We start from the raw sequence: 24,206 nt of genomic DNA on the forward strand, positions 1-24,206 counted from the left end.
ATATTAAATCGTAAGTTTCACACTCATAAATCCCCAGAGAGAATTACAGTAATTCCATCCTTATTCTTCAACACATGTTCTTCTCAGTCACAGGGATGAAGATGTGTCTTCTGGGATGCTAACCATTGTCCAGTTCCCTGGGTGAAAAGAGGGGCTTCTTGATCATCAACCAAGGTCACTGCCACTTGTTAAGCACACAGGATACACAACAGAAGAAATGGAATTCCAGCAGCACAGCCTCAGTTTCACCCTTGGCTGCTTATGGTAGGTATTACTGAGGGGCACAAGGGAAGGAGCCAGCAACAGCAGTGGCTGTGGTGAGAGGTCGCTGGACCATCTACCATTGGGAGGTGATGAGCATCCGGTGTTCTGCATCATGGGGTGCGAGTCTTGGACGGGCTCGGATCTGTAGATGACATGGGACTGCATCATACGCTAATAAAAACCCAGCGAAACTTTTCAAATGACTCACAATCCCAGCCGCCGGAGTTATGGGAGAATGTTACCCCATGTGTGCTGTTGCTGGGGCAACCTCTGCTACACCATGCAGAGGATGCAGGAGCAAGGTGTCAGCATGACGTGTCTCAAAGGGGCTGGGAAAAGCAACGAAAGTTGTGCAACGTTCCACTTGGAAGAAAGTGAGAAACTTGGGCCCAGAATTCTTTCGTGGTATTTTTTTAGTATGAATAGTTTGTGAGAGGATTTCCAAAATCTCCACATGCTATTTCTCATCTAGCTGGTTGGAACTCTTTCATTAAAAGTGAATGGAATTATTCTACACAGAAAGCTTTCGGACATGACATTGAGAACACTGCAACTGAACTGTTCACTCACTCGTGAACAATTCTGGAAAGGGCCTGAGTGACCTAAAACAACACTCATGAAATATGCTTCAGCACAAAGCAGCCTATGGATGACGTTAGTAGACGGATTGTTACAAATAATTAGACCAGTCATTACGGTCATAATCAAATTACACAGGGAATCTTTGAAATTCAAAGTGTGGGAAAATGAAAAGCAGAAAAAGGGCAGAACATACTTTAAAGGGTGGTTTTTTCTGCACCCTTTTTGTTCCAGAATTACTTTCTTTGAAAGGTGCCTGTTCTTTGGAGAGATTATTTCGAGAACAAAAATTTAATACAAAATCTAGGTATTTTCACAAGGCATAGTTTGTCTTTCCATTTTATTCTTTAAAATGTCTGACTACAAAATTTATGTCCTAAGAACTTAAGTTATCTTGACCAAAGCACTGCATCACTCTGAAATTAATCCCTGGAAATAAGTCTCTTAATTTTTCACATGGATTACACTGGATCTGGATCTCTCTACACTGAAAAGTATGTGAGTGTTTATTAAAACACTCAAGTGTATCTTTGGTTGTATTTCATTCCCAAGTACTGTAAAAGATATATTTAGAACATACAATATTTACGATAATTTATCGGTCTTGCTTCATTTCCTCATCAAAGCATAAAGAAAGTCAGTTGTAGTTTTAGTGATGGAGATAATTCTTTGGACTTTCCCGGAAATTGTTTTTGCCAAATAGCTCAAGATTGTTTCATTTTCATCACAGTGGAATTATTCCCAGCATTTCAGTGGTAAATGTCCTCAAAAAATAGCCTATCCTTTTCTTCTCAAAATTAAGTGAGGCTTGTTCACTGTGGCACTATTTGCAAGGAAATAGTGGAAAGACATGGAAACTACCTAAATGTCCATTGACAGAGGAGTGGATCAAGAAGATGTGGTACACAATGGAATATTACTCAGCCATTAAAAAGAACGAAATACCAGCATTTTTTGGCAACATGGATGGACCTAGAAATTATTACACTAAGTGAAGTCAGCCATACAACGAGACACCAACATCAAATGCTTTCACTGACATGTGGAATTTGAAAAAAAGACAGACTGAACTTCTTTGCAGAACAGATGCTGACTCACAGACATTGAAAAACGCCTTATGGTCTCTGGAGGAGAGAGTTTGGGGGGTGGGAGGATGTGGTTGGGTTATGGGATTGAAATCCTGTGAAATTGGATTGTTAAAATCATTATATAACTACAGATGTGATAAATTCATTTGAGTAATAAAAAAATTAAATTAAATTAAAAAAAATAAGTGAGGCTTACATGATCTTTGAATAAATGCTGAATACCTAGTTTAAAAATCTTTGTCTAAGTTCAACATCCATTCATGATCAAGACCCTCGCCAAAGTGGGTATAGAGGGAACATTCCTGAATATAATCAAAGCCATTTATGATAAACCCACAGCAAATATAATCCTCAATGGGGAAAAACTGAAAGCCTTCTCACTCAAATCTGGAACAAGACAGGGATGCCCACTCTCACCACTGCTCTTCAACATAGTTTTGGAAGTCTTAGCCACAGCAATTAGACAAACAAAAGAAATAAAAGACATCCATATAGGAAGAGAAGAGATAAAACTGTCACTGTATGCAGATGACATGATACTATACATAGAAAACCCTAAGGACTCAACCTCAAAACTACTTGAACTGATTAATAAATTCAGCAAAGTAGCAGGATATAAGATTAACATTCAGAAGTCAGTTGCATTTCTGTATACCAGCAATGAAATATTAGAAAAGGAATACAAAAATACGATACCTTTTAAAATTGTACCTCACAAAATCAAATACCTCGGAATACACCTGACCAAGGAGGTAAAGGACCTATATGCCGAGAACTATAAAACTTTAATCAAAGAAATCAAAGAAGATGTAAAGAAATGGAAAGATATTCCATGTTCCTGGATTGGGAAAATCAATATTGTAAAAATGGCCATACTACCCAAAGCAATCTACAGATTCAGTGCAATCCCTATCAAATTACCCATGACATTGTTCACAGAACTAGAACAAACAATCCAAACATTTATATGGAACCACAAAAGACCCAGAATTGCCAAAGCAATCCTGAGGAACAAAAACCAAGCAGGAGGCATAACTCTCCCAGACTTCAAGAAATACTACAAAGCCACAGTCATCAAAACAGTGTGGTACTGGTACCAAAACAGACAGACAGACCAATGGAACAGAATAGAGAATCCGGAAATAAACCCTGACACCTATGGTCAATTAATCTTTGACAAGGGAGGCAAAAACATAAAATGGGAAAAAGAAGGTCTATTCAGCAAGCATTGCTGGGAAACCTGGACAGCAACATGCAAAGCAATGAAACTAGAACACACCCTCACACCATGCACCAAAACAAACTCAAAATGGCTGAAAGACTTAAATATATGACAGGACACCATCAAACTCCTAGAAGAAAACATAGGCAAAACACTCTCTGACATCAACATTATGAATATTTTCTCAGGTCAGTCTCCCAAAGCAATAGAATTTAGAGCAAAAATAAACCCATGGGACCTCATCAAACTGAAAAGCTTTTGCACAGCAAGGGAAACCCAAAAGAAAACAAAAAGACAACTTACAGAATGGGAGAAAACAGTTTCAAATGATGCAACTGACAAGGGCTTAATCTCTAGAATCTATAAACAACTTATACAACCCAACAGCAAAAAAACCAATCAATCAATGGAAAAATGGGCAAAAGACCTGAATAGACATTTCTCCAAAGAAGATATACACATGGCCAACAAACACATGAAAAAATGCTCAACATCGCTGATTATAAGAGAAATGCAAATCCAAACAACCATGAGATACCACCTCACACCAGTCAGAATGGCCATCATTAATAAATCCACAAATAACAAGTGCTGGAGGGGCTGTGGAGAAAAGAGAACCCTCCTGCACTGTTGGTGGGAATGTGAACTGGTACAGCCACTATGGAGAACAGTTTGGAGATACCTTAGAAATCTATACATAGAACTTCCATATGACCCTGCAACCCCACTCTTGGGCATCTATCCAGACAAAACTCTACTTAAAAGAGACACGTGCACCCGCATGTTCATTGCAGCACTATTCACAATAGCCAGGACATGGAAACAACCCAAATGTCCATCGACAGATGATTGGATTCGGAAGAGGTGGTATATATACACAATGGAATACTACTCAGCCATAAAAAAGAATGACATCATGCCATTTGCAGCAACATGGATGGAACTAGAGACTCTCATCCTGAGTGAAATGAGCCAGAAAGACAAAGACAAATACCATATGATATCACTTATAACTGGAATCTAATATCCAGCACAAATGAACATCTCCTCAGAAAAGAAAATCATGGACTTGGAGAAGAGACTTGTGGCTGCCTGATGGGAGGGGGAGGGAGTGGGAGGGATCGGGAGCCTGGGCTTATCAGACACAACTTAGAATAGATTTACAAGGAGATACTGCTGAATAGCATTGAGAACTATGTCTAGATACTCATGTTGCAACAGAAGAAAGGGTGGGGTAAAAAATGTAATTGTAATGTATACATGTAAGGATAACCTGACCCCCTTGCTGTACAGTGGGAAAAAAAAAAAAAAAAATCTTTGTCTAAGACTTCTTCAGCCACCTATCCTGGTTACCATGGACTGAACTGAGTCCCCTGGCCTCTAGCCCCTGGGGCAGGACAGCCTCTTTCCTCCCTCAAAGAGAAGCCTTGCTGGGTTCTGAGCCTGCGCTCCTGGAGGCAGGGGAATTTGAGGCTCAACAGTGCACCAGTAAATTTTCTGTTTCTCCAGAGAGGAATGAGAATAGAGTCAAGAATTAGTCCCTTTGCCCTTAGCTATCCTTCTACCACTTTTTAGTATTTACTTCCATGCTTTATTTCCTACCCTCATTCTTTCAGCAGTAAGATGCCATAAACATTGGCAAGAAACTGAAAGAGTGCAATCAAAAAGCCAACCCTCAAAGAGACCTCACTGGGATCCAGAAACTAATCAAGTGCTTCAATATGCCTTCTTATAAACTAAGTTCAACCTAGAGCAGCACATGAAAATAAGAGTTTTGTAAACTAGCCCATTTCAAGATTGCGTTTGAAATGCACTAGGCAACAACCTTTCCACAATTTATTATTATCAACCCAGAAGGAAAAGGAGATGCAGTTAATTAGAAGAAAGTTTAGCTCTCATTGAGTGAAGACCTCTAATCCTAAAATACTAAAAAGCATTAGTGGCCACAAAGGACCTGCTGCCTCTGAATATCATGCACTGCAAATTTCAGGATGATAAGTGAGTTTAAGAAACCAGCGCTTTGAAGAAGGGCCATGGGCTTACTTTCCGAATCTTAAGCAAACTTTTTGATCTTCTGTGGTTCATTCTCTCTGGCTATAAAACCAGAAAGACATTCTCCTCTGGAGTTTATCAATAGGATTAGGGAATTGATAAACACACAGATAGTGGTATTTTGAAATCCTCATGTCTTTCTTCCCTTAGACTTCAAACTATCACCCATTCATCAACTCACTTTTGATCCACCCTTTTAGAATGAGAGGGAAACAAGTATGTCATTTTTGATAGGTACATAAAAGCCCAACATAAAAAAATGCATCAGAAGCATAAAAATGTTTCTAGGAGCCCTATTTGACTATACCCAAGAATTAGCCACAGGAGGAATTTTTCTTCCATGTTCACAGAAGTACAGAGATAGAAAATTAAAAAAAACACAACACAACATACTTGATCTTTTAAAAAGCTAATATATATATATATATATATATATATATATATATATAAAAAATGTAAAACACATATTAACTATAGAAACTTTGGGAAATAGGAAAAACTTTGAGCCATGCAAAGAAAACTATTGATAACATTTTCTTTCTGGATGTATGTGACCATATGTATGTTACATATGATTTTTATGGAGTATATGATTTTTTACACAATTAGAATCATAGCCTATATTCCATTTTACATCTTGCTTTTAAAATAAATATATTGAATCATGATAAATTTTATATGCCTTTCCACTTTTAAATAATTTCTAACAACTGTAGCCTATGTTTAGGTATTTCTAAAATTTTCAAGTAGATGTCCATCCAAACATTTTAAAAGGTAAGTTCTAATCTATTTTTAAATTTAAAATTTTAAATAATCATATAAATTTAAGTTCATTTTATTCATTCTTTTAAAAACATCCTAAAAATAAATAAATAAATAAAAACAGCCTAGTAAAACAAACATGCTTATTTTGACAAAATGCTCATAAAACAAAGCTAAATATTAAAACACTACACAGGAAATTTGAGTTCATTGGGTACTAAATTCATGGGGATGTTGCATATTTTATCTTGCTACCATTTTAAAATTTGAAGTAAAGCTGACTTACAATATTATATCAGTTTCAGGTATATAGCATAGTGTGGCTACCCTTTTTTCAATTAAAATCATGAAACTATGGTTTTAGACAATAAAAGTATTCTGGAAAACTTGGGTACCAAGTACATTTTGTGAAACGAAAATACATTTTTCCATAGGTATGATTTTTAATGATTTGTTTTTCCAAAATAATAATGTTATAATTGCTTTGAGCCGTACTAAATGTCACATTTAAGAATATAATGACCCTTTTAAAGTTACTAATGAAGGAGGTATTATGATTTCCATAAACTCCTAGTAGACAATATACTGCTAAAACAAATCAGCAAATGAAAAACTTTGCTTCACTGGTATCAGATTCACCCAAGGAAAGAGCTTCTCTGCATTGCTTAGTCTGTTAGTTTAGAACTTGCTCCACTGGAGGTCGAAAAAAATTAAGTTTTACCTCCATTTATGGGACCCCAGGGACTGAAGTTCTTATAAAACAAAGTCCACCTCAGCCACACCTGAAGGTGATTCTCCCCTACGACACTATTACCGCTTAGAATTAATGTAATCCATTTTACACAAAATCTCAGTCCTGCAGTTAGAATTACAACTACCAAAACCTGCATTTTGGCAAGAATGTCCAGCAACATTTATTAAGAACTAAAAACAATGTAACTTAATATAAATCAAAATTAAAGCCATCCAGTATTGTGTATGGTAGTATCTTCCAATTGGAAAATTTTCAATATCAAACTCCAGGCCATTTGTGCATGTCTGTATACACAGTTTTGATGGTTTTTTGATAACGCTAACTACAGTTATCAGTCATCAAGTTGTAATGTTTGTCCTCACTTGAAGATCACCTTTGTATTTACATTCCATACTAGCACCAAAAGGAGAAACCAAATTACAGCCCTTTTCTCAGTTTTAACAGACAGGTAAGCTAATACCTAGTCTATAAAAAGAGGTCAATGAGGTCATCCATCTTCTTAATGTTACGAAGAAACAGCTTAGCTTATGTATCTTTAACCCTTTCTTTCACCTTGAATTGCAATTTCCTAATAGATTTGAGTAGTAACATGTCCTGACATCTCTTTCCCTGATGCCCAGCAAAGTCACTCGGTGTTTTATTGATTCCTATACTGGGGATCCTTTCAATATTTTAATATGGTAATGGGCCCTTTCTATTATTTTTTTATTTCTTAAATGGGCTTTCAATATAATTATTTTAAAAATTCAGAGTATACATATCCAGCAAACTGATAATAATGGTAATAATTTCAAGTGATTATGATGATTATAAAACCATAATGATAACTAATATTTACCAACCAATTACTACGATTCATGCACTGTGGAAAACACACTACATTGGTTATCTCCTATAAAAAAATTTTTTTTTAGATGAGGAATGAAAGACCTAAGAAGTACCCCCAAAAAGTCATATGCCCATGGTATGATGAGGCCGGGATTCAAATTTAGGCAACATGACTCTGGTGGGTCTGTGCTTAAACATGGCAGTTCTGCATCTATAACAGTGTTTATCGATGCCAAAAGCACATCCAAAACACTGCTCAATCTCTAGTACATTTTCCATTTCATGAAGGTGATAGGTACCAAAAAAACAATAAATGGAAGAGTCTCATATAAATGCAAAAGAAATAAAAACCAAAAAAATTACCCAAATGACTTAGAAAAACAAAAAAATCCCTACCCCCCTACTGATTTTCATGTCCTTCTTTCCTAAAATAATAAATTAAGTGAAATAAAATAAGTTTTTGTTTGCTACCCAGGTGATAGTTTTGGCTGATAATTCAATATCATATGTCCATACTCAGACTGTAGTAAGATTGCAAGCATGTCATATTTAATAAATGCCTCTGTGCATATGCACATGTATGTAAATATCTATGTGTAAATGTATTTATGCTTGCTGTGTGCATGTGAGTGTAATTCTAGGGGAAGCATTTTGACTTTCTGCCTCTGTATTTCAAATGAGGAGGGGAAAAGTTATTGTGGGGGGAACCCCACCACCATCTTTATCAGCATAAAGAGAATTTACTGTATTATTTAGCCTATAATACTCAATGGAAAAACCCTTCAAAGAACATCTGCCTTGCATACATTACATTTTAAGGTGTATTTCATAAGATTAAGAAAACATAATACGTCAATGCAGGTTCATCAATTGTAATAGATGTTGCACCCTGGTATGGGGGCAGAAAGTATATGGGACATCTATGTACCTTCCTCTTAATTTGGCTGTGAAACTAGAAGTGCTATCCAAAGTAAAGTCCTAAAAAGTTAAAAAATGAAAATATATCATAGAACATGACCTAAGAAGTTATTTGGTCTTCTGACACTTAAATCATTTGCTCACTCCTTATTCATGCTTTAAAAATGAAGGCCTGATATTTGCCCCCAAACATTCCTAAATCAAAACCCCTCTATTTGGGGCCCTTGTATGCTCATCTTACACGCACTGAAGATGAGGTAAGTGAAATTGGAGCTAATGAAACATAAGCAAAAATTCTCTAGTCTGAAGTGTAATCTCCGCTTTGTCATAAAACAAAAATTTAGGTTTCACTAGAGAATGTTCATGAAGTCAATAAATGACCTCAAATTTGTTAAATGATGGCATGAAAGACAATCTCTTTTCAGAATTATATAGCAACAGATTTTCCTTTTCTAAAATGATAAAAGTGTTTTGCACATGTAGGGACGCACTCACTCAGCATATTTATTTTGTTTTATAAAAGCCAATACAATAAAGGGATCCCATCAAGAGTGCTGATGTCACAAATTGTCATCACAAAACTTTGATGGCTGACTTCCAGGAGGGAGGAGGATGGGGAGAGGGCTGCACACACAGCAAGCTTTCACAAGTGCCCTCACTCTGTGTTCTAGGAACAGGTTCTTCTTTCCCAGTTTATCTTCTTTGGCCCGTTCCTAACGTCAGTGGCCCTGCACTCTTGGTTTTTCTCCAGGATGGGCTCCCAGGGAAAAAATTTATGGGTAGCTAGTCCAACAATTTTTCAAGATTTGCATGGTATCAAATGATTCAGTAGATTAAAAGGAAGGGTGTGATCAAACGGAGAGGAATGAGCGCAGTACATTTTCTGCATGCCTACTACGTACGAGACCCTGCCCGACTGACACGTGGTATTTAATTCTGATGCCTCTGCGGTAAATGGATGCTCATGTTCCCTCTCAAGATAAGGAACTCGGTTCTGAGAACTTAAGTAACTCATTGGCAGTCATGCCCTTGGCAAGTGGCAGAGTTCAGTGGTTTCCAAATGCCACGCTGAGACCTGGTGCTCACCCAACAGAATGCTCATTGCTCTTTGTGAGGGTGAGAATAAACACAAACTTTAGAGTGAATTTTTTTTAAGTCTTATTTTAAAAAAAAAGTTAACCACATTCCTTTGAAAAACTCTCCTTTATTCTGAGAATACACCTTTTTAAAAAATGGAAACGAAATGCCTTTGAAAAAGAAAATGAGTGTGTATATCAATGGGGGGAATTTCTCTATTAACTAAAGTCCTTTATCTGGAAAAGTAGGGAGTTAGTAATGCTGGCTCAGTCGCTGAGATGGTTTTTGAAGTCTTATTGAATAATAAAATCCCAGGGCATTGGAAAAGAGCAGCAGAGCTGGATTTAAACCCAGACTTTACATACTGTCACACTTCCACTGCACCATGTTGTTGCTTTCTACACACAAGTGGATTCAGACTATTCTGAAGCTCCACAGAAGTACATATTCTAGACTCAGTACAGTCCAACAGAAGTTTCTGCAGTGATGGAAATATCACTCTCTGTGCCGTCCAGTTCAGTTTGCACTAGCCACAGTGGCTACTTAGCACTGGAAATATGGCTAGTGCAGCTGAGGAACTGGATACTACCTTTATTTAATGTTAATTGATTTAAATCGAGAGTCATCAGTGATTAGTGGCTATCATCTTGACCAGTGCACCTCTTGAGCAATCTTTCAAAACTTCAGTAATAAGAGAAGACAATGTTTTGAATAACTGGAAAAACAAACAAACAAACAAAAAACTACTCTAAGCTTGAGAGCAAAAGAGCATTGCTATATTAATGGAACAACAATTCTTGATTGTTTGGCAAAGACAATTTTTGCTCTTCCTCATAAGAGGAAAGATTTGCTTAGAAGCCCATCAGGATTCTCCACTCCTGAAAGGGGAATAAAGATTTTAGTATAACTGCTATTATTATATTCTCATCCAGAGGGTATTATACCTGCCAGCAAATGCCAAAGGCATTGTCTGGCAGCAGCTGTTGGTCAAAATCATTATGTTCAGGGTCAAGATACCTGGATTCTAACTCATGACGTGTATGTGCACGCACACATGCATGTGTGTGGGTGAGTGCGTGCAAGACATGGCATTTCTGAGCAGAATTTTGTGATATGTAAGTCTGAGCTAATGATATTTTCCCTTGTTTCCTTACATGACTGTTTTGAGGATCAAGTTCTAAACTTCATGGGAGAATCCTATGTTAAGTACAAAGATTATACAGATGTCAGGCGATTTTAAGAATGTACCCCTATCTATCTGCATCACTCCCCAAAGAGTCTATCAAAGCTGAGAGCCAGAGAGGATAAAACATGGTAGTCTTTGTGAATATCTTGAACTTGAACTGATGACTGTGAGGTCTGTTCATAAACCTTTGAGGTATACTTTTACCATATTCAAAGTGCTCCTGTGTTTGGAGAGCTGGGTTATATACAAGTTGTCTGTCTGGGAAACATCAGGTTGCTTTCCTGGATAAAAAGTACAAGATGGGCCACCTTTAAACCAATGCAGAGCAGACAAACAAACAAAACACCAAAAAATAGTGAAACAGGTAGGAAATTTTACCTAATCTCTATAGCAGGTGGGGTAAATGAATGGAAACAATGTATTTAAGATAAATAATGCACATGAAACAGCATAAAACAGGAGTTCCTGTCGTGGCACAGTGGAAACGAATCTGACTAGGAACCATGAGGTTGTGGGTTCGATCCCTGGCCTCACTCAGTGGATTAAGGATCTGGCGTTGCCGTGAGCGTGGTGTAGGTCCCAGACATGGCTCAGATCTGGCGTTGCTGTGGCTGTGGTGTAGGCTAGCGCCTACAGCTGATTAGACCTCTAGCATGGGAACTTCCACATGCTGCGGGTGTGGCTCTAAAAAAAATAAAGACAAAAAAAGAAAAGAAAAGAAAAGAAATGGCATAAAACAAGAGTGTGCTGTCAGGTCAACACATGGAATTAACTCCATGATTTTACGTAAAAGAATTCTTAGTGCCTTCTTTTTTAGCTTCTGAAAAAAAAAAACAAAAACAAAAAAACAAAACAAACAAAAACAACAACAACAGCAAAAACTCATAATTGAAAAATAAGAGATTGGATGAAAGTTTTACTTTATTGCACTTTAAAAAAATCACCACTGGAACCTTTGGATAATGCATAAACCGTAATTCTTGTTTTCTGATTTTTCTGGCAGAGAAACAAAAACCAAAAAAAGGAACAAAAAATAACCAGCCAAACAAACCAAACTGGCCTGGTAGACAGAATAAATTCAGCCTAAATAAATAATAAAGGAACAAAAAATAACCAGCCGAACAAAACCAAACTGGCCCTGGTAGATAGAATAAATTCAGCCTGACTCTACGTCCCAAAGGAAGAAAACATGTTGAGACACAGAGACACGGGATGTGCATGTAGCCCCGCTATTCAGAGAAACAGAGAAAAAAGACTTGGTCTTAGGGCCATTTATAATATTTACTAGCAGACAACATCATGCACTGAACTGCTTCAGTGATTTCCTATGACAGGACAGCCTCCCAGATGTGCAGTGATGCACAGAGTTGTCCTTTTTCTGCGTTTAACTCCTCTACTTCTATTGAGAGGTTGTAAGAATCGATGCCTTACATATATCTACACATAACTATCCAGTAGTCAGTCCAAGGTTAAGAAACACCCTGTGTCAGGAAGCTGACACAAAGCCTGAGAGAAAGCACAATAGGCAGATGGAATAACCGGGGATGTTTCTTCTGCAGATCTCACCTCAGCTACAAAGTGCCAGGAATCTGAGAGCAAAGCCCAGTGTTCAACAGTACTGACTTGGCTTTTCTGAAGACAAACCAGAGGTCTGATTGAAGATTCTCTTTCTTCACATTTGTAATAGCATATCCTCAAATGTTTCATCTTACAAGGACTTAGGATGATTTGCTAATAACCCCTCATATATCTTATATCAAGAAGCACGTCGCATGAATGTTCTAGTAGTGTGATTATTTTTCCTATGTGGCTCAGGAAACTGTACAGAAGGAATTGAGAACAATTCACTAAGGATCTAAGTCTGATAAGCAAACTAAATATTTCATGTGATTGATGTATACGTAGAAAAAGATATTATATAGGAATCTGAATATTAATGGGTTAAGTCTCCTTTTCTATCTGGGTAAGGACGCAGAATTTTTTTTCTTTTTTTTAATGTTTTAGGGCTGCACCTGTGGCATATGGAAGTTCCCAGGCTAGGGGTCAAATTGGAGCTACAGCTGCTGGCCTGCATCATAGCCACATGAACATGGGATCTGAGCCATGTCTGTGAACTACACCTCAGCTCATGGTAAAGCTAGATCCTTAACCCAATGAGCGAGGCCAGGGATCAAACCGACATCCTCATGTATACTAGTCGGGTTTGTTACCACTGAGCCATGACAGGAACTCCTAGAATTATTATTTTTTAAATCACAAGACTGTATGATGCAAAAAAATTTTTTGCCCTGTTTTCATGGGTCTATAGTGTCTTCAAACAGTACCCAGACATGAAGTAGGTCCTATCAATATTTGTAGAATGAGTAAAAGCATGACACTCTCATCTGAAAATGCAGCCAATGAATACACTCACTTAGAATGTGGGAGAAGACATAGGTTGGTTACCTGCATTAGAAAGCAACTTTCTTCTTTGTCCTGACCTATCACCACCCGCCACATTCCCACCACCCCCTATCAGGATTTAAAGTTCTGAAAATTTTCATTTTGTAATGCTAGAGCATGGTTTTGATTTCTGTCTTCTTTAATACATACAGGAAAAAATACTGGGATAGAAGAGTAATTGAGAGCACCCAGGCACAGTATCTGTAATTGATAGAACTAGAATCCCTTATGTAATGGCCATCTGTCAAGGAAGAAGCAGGAGGAACCCCAAATTTTCAACTTGGTTCATTCATCTAAGGCCACATTGCACTAACAGCACTATGTAGGTTACTGTGCTAGCCTTCTTCATTGAAGATGGTTTTTAAACTTTCCTAATTTTAGTCAGATAATTAATTTTATTCATACTTTGCTCTCAGATTATGTTCTTTGTATACACTGAAAAGTAAGGCAGTTCTCCTTGACCAAGGTTGGTTTGAGTTTGCCCTCTAGCAGGGATTTGATACCTCATAAAATTGTGGTGTAATCACTTTTATTATTAAGCTACCAATCTCCCACATTTTTAAAAAGTAGATGTTACCCTTTGTAAAGTATTAAGTCTGAGGTAAAGCATAACCACATGGTCAATCATTTACAAGGTGAAACAGCTCATTTGCACACTACATTTTTCTCATTGAGTATAGGAGCTGGGGAACACTCAGGTGACTCTTTTTCCGCTTTGTTTTTCTTTTTTTCTCAGTTAAAACTGGAGTCCAAACACTCTATGAAGTATTAAGGAAATTCAGGAAAGAAAATTTGATGCTAAATATTAGGGCAAACTCTCCTAAAGATGCAACAGAATTTCAGTAGTCTTAGCATGAAAATAATGAATTTCTAACATATTAGGTCAATATCCATTTATTTTTCCCTCTGCTTTAAGAACTTTTTTTTTAGGGCTGCACTTGCAGCATGTGAAAATCCCCAGGCTAGGGGCTGGGATTCAAATCAGAGCTACAGCTCCACATCTACACCAAAGCCACAGCAACGCAGGATCTGAGCCACGTCTGCAACCTACACCTCAGCTCGTGGCAACACCAGATCCTTAGTCCACTGAGCGAGGCCAGGGATTGAACCTGTGTCCTCATGGTTACTAGTCAGGTTCTTAATCAACTAAGCCACGACAGGAACTCCTTTTTTAAAATTTATTTCTATTTTTTAAAGAACTTTTCACAATTAACATTTATTTCTCCACGTCCCCTAAGACCTCAGGATGTATGACTTTGGCAGTGATAAGCAAGAGGTATTAGAACACATAACTTAATTATTTTGTTATTTTAAAAGACTGGAGCACCCAAGAAAATGCTGCAGCAATACATGAAAATTGACTGTTTTTACCCTGTGACATTAACAAATATAGTCATTCAAAATGTCAGAATATTAGAACTTCCTTTCTATGATTCTTTGGGTATGAGATTAGGAATATGATATTTTTAATTCCTTAATTCAGAAATTGAATAAGCATGTTTACCTAATTTATAAGTATTATTTTACCATTTATGGATCTCCTATTTTTTTGAGCTAGAAATAAAACAATCCCTGGGACTGGAAAAAGAAGTGAAATTTTTTTAAAAAATGAAAAGAAGAAAAGAAGTAGCAAAATTCCAGTAGCCAATGACCTTAGAATATTCTGCTAATAGACTTCTTGGGATTTAATGGCTAGTGTGAGTTTGAGGTCCTATCAATATTCAATAATGACAATAATAATAATAATAAAAACTTGCCACCTCCCAGAGAATAGAAGAAAAAGCCTGGTTTATCTGGCTCATTACCAAAATATTACTTTTGTTAATAATAAACTATTTTGTCTACCTGGGGTCCTAACAGAGTTAAGACTAGGATAAATTCTCAACTCTAGAGCTCATCGAGAAGTTCATGGTTCAGCAAAAGTTGAATCTGCTGAATATTTTTCTTTCTCTTAACAAAATGTCTTTTTTCACAGAGGTTTGTTTAGCACCAATCCTAAGGACATTGATAAACACCTTAATCTAGAGGTGTTTGAGAAAGTTTCTCAAACTTTCTCAATTCATGACATTCTTAGCATCTCAGTTATTTTACAGCACCTCATTGGTCAAAAGAAATAACTAATAGTGGCAACTATTAAGAATTTAGTCCCAACTATTTAAGAAGATTTTGTCTCCACAACTGAGCACCTGTTGAGTTCTACACAACTTCTCACTTGGGAATGAGCTTGGACACAGTCTGCCTCATTTTCTGGTCCACAGTGATTTTTGAGCAATGCTTGCTTCTTATCATAGCAATCGTCAACATCCCAGTTTCGCAAATACACAATGTCACAGAAAGAAAAGTAATGATCTAAAGTAGAAACTGGGAACGATGTCAAGCTGTTATTTCTCCAGATAACTGACAGATGTTTCTGTGTTTCTCTTGAAATTTAAAATACCCCTGGCACCCATGTTAGCTCCCAGTGGTGGTCCAGAGAACCTCAGCACAGGTTGTGGGAACCCAGGTCACAGTCTAATTTTTCTAACACCATTGAGTGAGGGGTAAGGACATGCCTACAGCTGAGAAAACTGAGGAATTAGGGAAGGAATTATTTAACCGTGGTACCTTTCTGTGTTTAGAAAAGGGTAGAGGACTTTCACATGGCAAGTAGACAGGTGCTCATTAGTACTAATAAGATCTACAAATCTAGTTAGATGGGGCTACCAACTTTTCATATAGATTGAAAGAGAACCAGACTCTTCGTAATGCAGCCTGTCTTTCCTTTTTATTTTCAGAGCTACTCTAGTAAGACTAATGAAGAATAGTGTATCCTTAATAGAAGTGATGAAGAGACATACAAGAAATCTCTCTTCCTTTTTTAAACTCAGGACTAAAATCAACATCACCTTCTACTCAGCAGTCATAGGAAGAGGCCACAAATGATCAAGAGGTGGTGAGGGATTTGCTCACTGCTAAAGAAGGGGTAGAAATTTGAGATGGGGGGTGGGGTCCCCTAGCTGAGAGACCACCTACATTGATACTACTCAGGCTCGAACAATGGAGTGACAAGGACTAATTAGCTAGACCGGCAAGTGTGCCCCAGCTTTTTACGGTACATGGGGTCCACGCACCTCCTCTTCACTGCCTCTTCCATGCCCTCCCCCATATGCATCAGTATGTATGGATGAGTAAAGGGTCACTTGGATTATCTTTGGATTCTGTGTGTTGGTGTTTATTCAGCAGATGATGGGGACTAGAGGCGCATAATTCAGATAAATTGAAAAATGTTATTAACTGGCATGGTTTGACAGGCAGTTTGTATGCAACAAACATAGTTTCTTGACTAAATTTTGTCTTCCATTTATTCTATCAGGATAATGCTGATAATTATCCTGTTAATTTTTCCAGAGGCTCATATCTATATATTTGCAAGTACAAATAACACTATAATATGGGAGAAGGGCAACAACAGAAGTAACTGTTATTCAGGAGCCAAAACAGTATTAAATGCATTTTGAAGAATTTAAGGGGGAAAAAAGTTATGTATTTTATGTAATTATCCATTTATTCTGTAATTTTATTCATGTTTCCTCATGACAACACTTGGGCAACCTTCTTTTATCTAATTGTTTCTACTCTTTTTGTGTGTGTGACTTTTTAGGGCTGTACCCACAGCACATGAGGTTTCCAGGCAAGGGGTCGAATCGGAGGTATAGCCGTGTCAGATCTGAGCCACCATCTGTGACCTGCACCACAGCTCATGGCAACACTGGATCCTTAACCCACAAAGTGGGATGAGGGACCAAACGTGCATCCTCATGGATGCTTGTCAGATTCATTTCCACTGAGCCACGACAGGAATCCCTAGTTGTTTCTACTCTTGTAAAATACTTTTTACTCAATGGTAGTTCAAGTTTACATTTCATGGATTTATTTCTTTAGGTACTTGTGCTAATCCTAAAGACTTTCCTATTTCTTATGAAGAATCAAGTTGCTACTGGGGATCCATTTAACCAGCTATGTGATAGTCTTCTGAGTAGAGGCTGCCAGGAATTTCTCTACCACATACAAGCTATTTTTTTAGATGTCGAGTTTGGTCTATAGACGTGTATGTATTTCCCAAGAGCCAGTTACATATTTTCTTCATTACGTCTCTGACCAGTTTGAGCTTATTTTATTTTATTTATTTTGCTTTGCTTTACTTTGCTTTTTAGGGCTGCACCCATGGCATATGGAAATTCCCAGGCTAGGGGTCCAATCCGAGCTACAGCTGCCGGCTTATGCCATAGCCACAGCAACTTGGGATCTAAGCCATGTCTTTGACCTATACCACAGCTCAGGGCAACGCCGGATCCCTGATTCACTGAGCGAGGCCAAGGATGGAATGCACATCCTCATGGATACTAGTCAGGCTGGTTTCTGCTGAGCCACAGTGGTAACTGCTATTCTTTTATTCTTAAACTAAAAACTAAATTTTCATGGTGCCAGGAGGTTCATTTGGTCAAATGAATTTGATCAACAGGTACTTCTGTTTCTCAGCTGTTTTACTGCAATAGTTCATAGCACTTTGTTTATAATGGCATTAGTCAAATAATGTTCTTCTAGAAATGATCAAAATGTTTTGTAGTGTTTAGTTTTGTTTTGTTTTTTCTTCTTACGGCTGTGCATGTGGCATATAGAAGTTCGTAGGCTATGGGTCGAATCAAAGCTGCAGCTGCTGGCTTATGCCACAGCCACAACTTGAAGCAACACGGGATCCTCAACCCACTGAGCGAAGCCAGGTATCAAACCTGCATCCTCATGGATACAAATTGGGTTCTTAACCCACTGAGCCACAACAGGAACTCCCTCCTGTTGTATTTTTAAAAATGGTTAGGCTCTTAGGACCTTGGACCTTGTATCTGTAAAATGGCACACTAATGTTCTTATTCACAGAACTGTGAAAAGTATCAAATGAGAGAGCAGATGTGAAATACTTAGAAAAATGAAGAATCATGTACACATGCAATGTATGCTATGATTATTATTACTACCATTATTAGTCTTATTTTCTTCTTGTGCTTCAGCTATCTAATTACTATTTATAGAAGATAAGATAATGCCATCCTGTCTTAATAGGAGGTAATTATCTTCCTTCTCACTTTATCAACAAATTAAACAATTATATTTCAATTTAAAGAGCATTTACCGGTTTTCTAAAACATTTTATTCAAACAGATGATCACACATTGGATTGTACCAACATGGTACATACACTAGTAGGTCTGCATTTGAGACTTCTAAGGGGTTTTCTCAACAGGAAATCTTCATTAGATCAGGTAAGTGTAAAATTGTCAAAAGCAATTGAAATATAAAATAAAGTCATTACCTATGGAGTACTTTTGAATTACAGACACTATACAATCTTCCCAGCATAATCATGAACTCAGTAAGAAAGTGGAGGTTTACATGTGGCCATGAGTGAAGTCAGATAAAAAGAGGGGATAATCCTTTATATGTAGTGAATGTGTGTAGTATCAGATTGAAGACTGAAACAGTGGTTATTTATTCTCTTCAACTCGCTTCTCAGAGAAACTTAAATCTCCCTGGTAGAAAGAATGCTTTCCAGGAGTCAGTTAAAGGAAAATCTTATTGCTCCAATATCAATATCCAGGAGCCATGGGAAAGCTGGAACATGTCAAGACATTATTTTTCAACAAAATATAGAGAAGACATTATTTTTCAACAAAATACAGAGTTGCATCATGGTCTAATTAGATTTGCCATTCCTTTGTGAGTGCAATCAGATAAAGGAACTCTTGAATAGGTACAGTGAAAAATGAGGTCATCCTTGTAAGTTTACTTTGGGAAGAAAATCACTCTTTAAAAGTGAAACATTTGTAGGTGTTTCATAAAATGCACGGATGCACACAGGTAGCCAAAAAATCAGTTTGCTATAATTTTAGAAAACAGAATGCATAGCTATGTAAAACAGAGTCCACTAACTCACCACTGAGTTTATTCCTGGCCTCTACCTAAAGTCAAGTTGTTTCACCTTTGATGAAGTTGGAGGAGATGGCTTTCAACATGGTCATTCATCCATTCAGTTATTTATTATTATCTATGGGGCTTTTCAGCATTTTTCTTGTCTAATTTCCCCTCTCTACTCTCTTATGTGATCTGCAGTGTGGCTCCTTCAAGCTTTTCCCCCTGTTCTTAAGCTGCTCCATCCTTCTCTCCTTCAGCTGTCAATGGCTATACTCTCTACTTGCGTGAAAAAGTAGAGCTCATAAGCCATTAAATCTCTAAATATTTTACCCATGTATTTCTGAGGTTAGTCCCTTTACTTGAACTCATGATCATATTTTTGTCAGCAACTACAGCTTCATATTTAGCACCTGTGTCCTTCAGCCTAAGTGTTCTGAATTGAAAAAAATTTTGCTGATATTTCCAGTTTCACTTCACTCCTCCACTCATTCTTCTATCATCCCACTAAAATACTTCTCCCAGTGGCCACCCAAATCTTAGTAATTATAGAAGGTAATTAGTTCTTCTCTAATTTCTTCTCATCCTCTGCACTGTTGTTTCTACTCTTTGTCCTTGTCCTTTAACTGTTGTCTCGTTTCTCCTAGAGTTCTAGCCTCATCATGTAAAGGCCAAATGCATTACATCATTATGTTGTCTCCTCTCTAACCTGTGTTCCCATGTCAATATCACTGTTCATTTACTTGTTTGGGGTCAAAACTGCAGCATTCTCTTTAATTCTCCTTGCCCACTGGCTGTTTCCCAACACACACACACACACACACACACACACACACACACACCCCCACACCCACACACCCCTTCTGTAAGTCTCCGGCCTTTTGCACCTGGACCAACCTGTGATTATCCTGCCTCCAGTCCCTTGACCTGAGCCTCCACTGTATTTAGCCTGCTTTGTTTCTATGGCTTTTAACATGATCTATATCTCTTTACTCTATACAATCATTTAACTTTATACAATTATTCAACAACAGAGCAATGAGAAGCAAGAAAAGCAAGAATATGATCACATGGCCCAAGCTAAAAACTGCTGTGGTCCTGAGGTCCCATAGGCTGTATTCAAATATTCTCATTCTCTCTCTCTCTCTCTCTCTCTCTCTCTCTCTCTCTCTTGCCATTTCCCTGCTCATATCAACTACACTGCCATTCTTTAATTGAGCGATGATTGTCCTCCTCCCATATTCTTCAAATATCGCCCCCTTTGCCTGGCTTTACCTGGCTGGCAAACTCCCCTTCTCCTCTCCTTTTCACTCATAGTTTTGTTAATGATTCAAGGATGATGCTCACCATATTTTATTACAAAGGTCTAAAATGTCATCCTTCCTGCCCTGCCCCCACCCCCCAACTCCAACCCTTGTGCAGATTGGAAGCTTGGAATACACCATAGTTGCTCATTAAGTATTTTTATTATGTGTGAATAAATAAACAAATGTCTTAAATTTCAAATCTAAGAAAGTGGGATAAAAATAACACAGAAATAGTGCCAATGGGAAAAGGAATTTGTTTTGGAGTGAAGAAGAGTGGACACCGTCACTACAATGAATTAATGACGAATATGTGCTACTTAATGAGTGTGAAGGAAGAGCAAAACAGGAAATGCTGGGTTTCCAGAAGGCAATTAACTGCTGTAGATCTGGATCTCAACTGAGGCTGCAGGGCCAGAAGTACTGAGCAGTAAGTCATCTGATGAAAGCTGATGGCTGAATCTAGATGCAAAAGAGTTTTCTAAAGCAGAGCCCGGGGCCATACTTGCAGACCTATGTTAAGGGTGATAAGAAGAGCTGGTAGAGAAGAGGTCTGTGAACAAGAGGGAAGAGAGAACACAGCAATGATGACAGGTAGGGAATAAAACACACCCTGTGTTTCCTCTAATTACTGGCACCAGGCCTTCTACCTTATGGGAGACTGATGCATATTACTTGATCAATGATTTTTCAAAGATCAATATCAATGGAAGATCAATTTCAGAACATAAGGCAACACAACATAAAAGAAAATAGAACAGATGTAGATCTTGGGATTAGGTGGGAGGATGGGGAGAGATACAATTACAGAAGTTTTAATGGCCAAAAATGCAGGTTGAAAAAAAAGAGAGTAGACTGGACAGTTTTTGAAAGATGGTGTATGATTAGCGGTAGGTGATGAGATGTTTTTGCTTGTAGCCATAAGGAGACAAGTTATGGCTTGTCTCCAACAACTTGGAGACAAGTAATATCTAAGAGACAATATGTAAGTCTTTTCCATAAATTATTCGATCTGGGATCTGTCACTTCATGCAATTACTAGCTATTTGAGATCAAGAAGCCTGTCTTAGAGTTTTCCTCTATCTCCTGCAGTGCTTTTAAACAAAGACAACTACACGATGGGGATTGAGTGACTTTAAATTGAATCAAAATGATTGTACTTGAGTTGCTCATTCCTAGGGAAAAGAGCGTGTTATCATTTTACAACCATTAATAAATGGCAACCAAGAACTACAGGTAGTGAAAATGAGGAAAGCACAATTTCAATTCTAGAATCTCACACAGCACTACTGGGATACTTAGATGACCTATTAGAATACCGAGAATAGCACCAGTCCCTCAGGAACATCATATGGTTCCTACAAGACTCAGTCTGTCCTGAGTTTTTGAGGTGGTGGTGTCATGAGAAGACGGTGAGGTTACTGCAGAAAAGTCTAGATGCACTAACTCTACTCAGAGGTAAAGTTACCACATGGCAGTGCCGGTATCGAGTGAGAGTTAGGTCCTATTTAGAAGCCTTCAGAAACTAGAAAACTGATGAATACTGCAGTAAACACAAGCCTGGAACGTGCTGAGAAAATGAGCTAATGACGCTATATGATCTGCAAACCTGCTTATCGGTTTTAATCATTTTCCAAGCTGTGCCATGTCTTAAACGATATTCAGGTCTGTCTAATATTTTTGGTGCTTGCCTCCAGTGAGTCACATTCCAAAAAAGGTTTAATTTAGACAAACCTCCGCAAAGATCTCTCAAATGATCTGGCAAACCACTGCTAACATCTGTATGGTACATCAGTTGTGATATAGGCAAAGTGCCATACTTTCTAATATCACAGGGACTTGAGTTTAAAGCTTTCAAAATATTCAAAAATATTCACATGGTTGCATAGCTAAAACTCAGGTCGTATATGAATGTAGGCTAATGTTTCAAGTGTAAATATGTTTATTAAAACTGTGACTTTCACTTTTCTCAGACAGTGTATTATTTGGGAAATCAACTGTTCCTTATCAAGAGTCATACTGTACCCAAAGTCAATCTGCTATTTCTCTCTAGCTTGTATAATTTTAGCCGCCATCCTTTTTAAATTAGAGAAGGATACAGTCAAATATCCCTGGTTTTATCAGCTCTAGAGATAAACTGACTTGCTCTTTTTGGTAGGAGCCCCCTCTTTTCTTTGCTCACCCTTAGACTTACATGTCACTGGCAATGGAGGAGTTCCGGGACATAGACTTTGGCGAGAGGTCATAATCGCTGTCAGATCGGTACAGGAAGGACTCCCGGCGTTGACTGTGGACAAAGTTTGCTTGGAGAATGAGCCCAGATCCTGGGCTGGTCATGGGATCCAAGGGACTCCGTCCCGAAGATGTGCCATTGTCCACATCAAAACTGTAAGTGAAGGAGAAGAAATGACATTGCTGTGAACGTCTCTAAGTTGAGATTTTAGTAAAGGGAGATTTCCAATTTAGGAACTGACAGCAAGAATACCTACAGCTGATACTTGCTGTTAAAAAGTGACAGTACCAAAACTCACAAAAGGAAAAAACGTATTGACGTCCTACGTTTGTCTTCCCAAGCTGTTGAGTACCTCTGTTAACTGACCAGATACAAATACGTATGTCTCTCTGAACTCAAGTTTGGTTAAAAAAGAACCATTCTGTAAAGACTAGTTCTCCCAAGTACAGAATTCCTCTTACATAGTAATTTACTAAATATTTGGATTCAATTCAATAAATGCCTATTAAATGCCTAATATTCTTGCTTCTGCAAACCTGGGCTTTTCCACTCCCCACTACGTCTACCCAAACATGAATTCCTGTTGTAGCCCCTTCCCTGCACTCCCAATATATTGTTCAGGATTCCATCAACTCTCACCTACATTATTATAAGAGCCTTTAAATTAGTCTCTCAGATTTATTTTCCACCCTATACCCAGAGTGATTCTTCTTAAAGTGTACATCTATGTAACTCGTCACTTAAAAACCTTTCAGTAGCTCACTGCTGTCTTCAAGGATAAAGTTCAAATTTCTCGGCTGAACTGACAGAGTCTTTTTTGCTATTTCTTTGGGCCGCTCCCACGGCATGTGGAGGTTCCCAGGCTAGGGGTCCAATCGGAGCTGTAGCCACTGGCCTACACCACAGCCACAGCAACGCAGGATCCGAGCCGCATCTGCAACCTACACCACAGCTCACGGCAACGCCGGATCATTAACCCAGTGAGCAAGGGCAGGGACCGAGCCCGCAACCTCATGGTTCCTAGTGAACTGACAGAGTCTTAAGAATCTATTCTCAATGACAATGAACCCTTTTCCCAACCTCTGCCTGCAATATTCTTCTTCCATCTGGCACTCATACTCCCCCCATACAGAACCACCCTCTCCTTGTCTCAGGCTCTCACTACCTTATCTCTGCCCCCCAGTTACTCAACCCTCCAATTCTCTGCCTAATTAGTATCCATCCTTGAGGACTTGGCCTTCACCTGAAATGCTGCCCTGGGAGCCCAGAGCTTTACAAGATGCCCTTTCTCTGTGCCCCTAGGGTTCTTTCACTCCCTATGGGTAGCATTTGCAATGGATTATACATGCTTACCACTTGGTCTCCATTCCTAGTTTGAGCTCTCTGAGAATGGAGATTCTGGTGTTCTTGGCACTTTGCATGGCACTTTAGTAAACTTTACTAATCGGTGTGAGTTAATGATCAAATGAATGAAAGGCGTGATGCTCAGCAATACAGATTTTAGAGTTTGGGGTTAAAACCCCACATTCAGTTCTTAACAACACAGTCTTTATA

The 24,206-nt window shown here is 38.2% G+C and overlaps 1 protein-coding gene across 38 annotated transcripts in view; it reads right to left on the reverse strand.

Annotated features, from left to right (window-relative positions):
- The window catches only part of PDE4D (phosphodiesterase 4D), a 1,507,422-nt gene that overhangs the window by 205,839 nt on the left and 1,277,377 nt on the right, over positions 1-24,206 (reverse strand). For 37 of the 38 annotated variants that reach the window (XM_021076869.2, XM_085002307.1, XM_085002305.1 and 34 more), the window contains one exon: positions 22,614-22,805. In XM_021076869.2, the coding sequence (XP_020932528.1) occupies positions 22,614-22,805 (192 nt within the window). Of the gene's footprint in view, positions 1-47; positions 128-22,613; positions 22,806-24,206 lie in introns of those variants that run through there. The other variant, XM_021076885.2, reaches the window with a different exon arrangement.

Source organism: Sus scrofa, chromosome 16 (genome assembly GCF_054392235.1).
Source record: "Sus scrofa isolate SSC_HxYL_T2T_F1_AM1 chromosome 16, Sscrofa_HxYL_maternal_Yorkshire_Landrace_v2.0, whole genome shotgun sequence".
Classification (NCBI taxonomy): Eukaryota; Metazoa; Chordata; class Mammalia; order Artiodactyla; family Suidae; genus Sus; species Sus scrofa.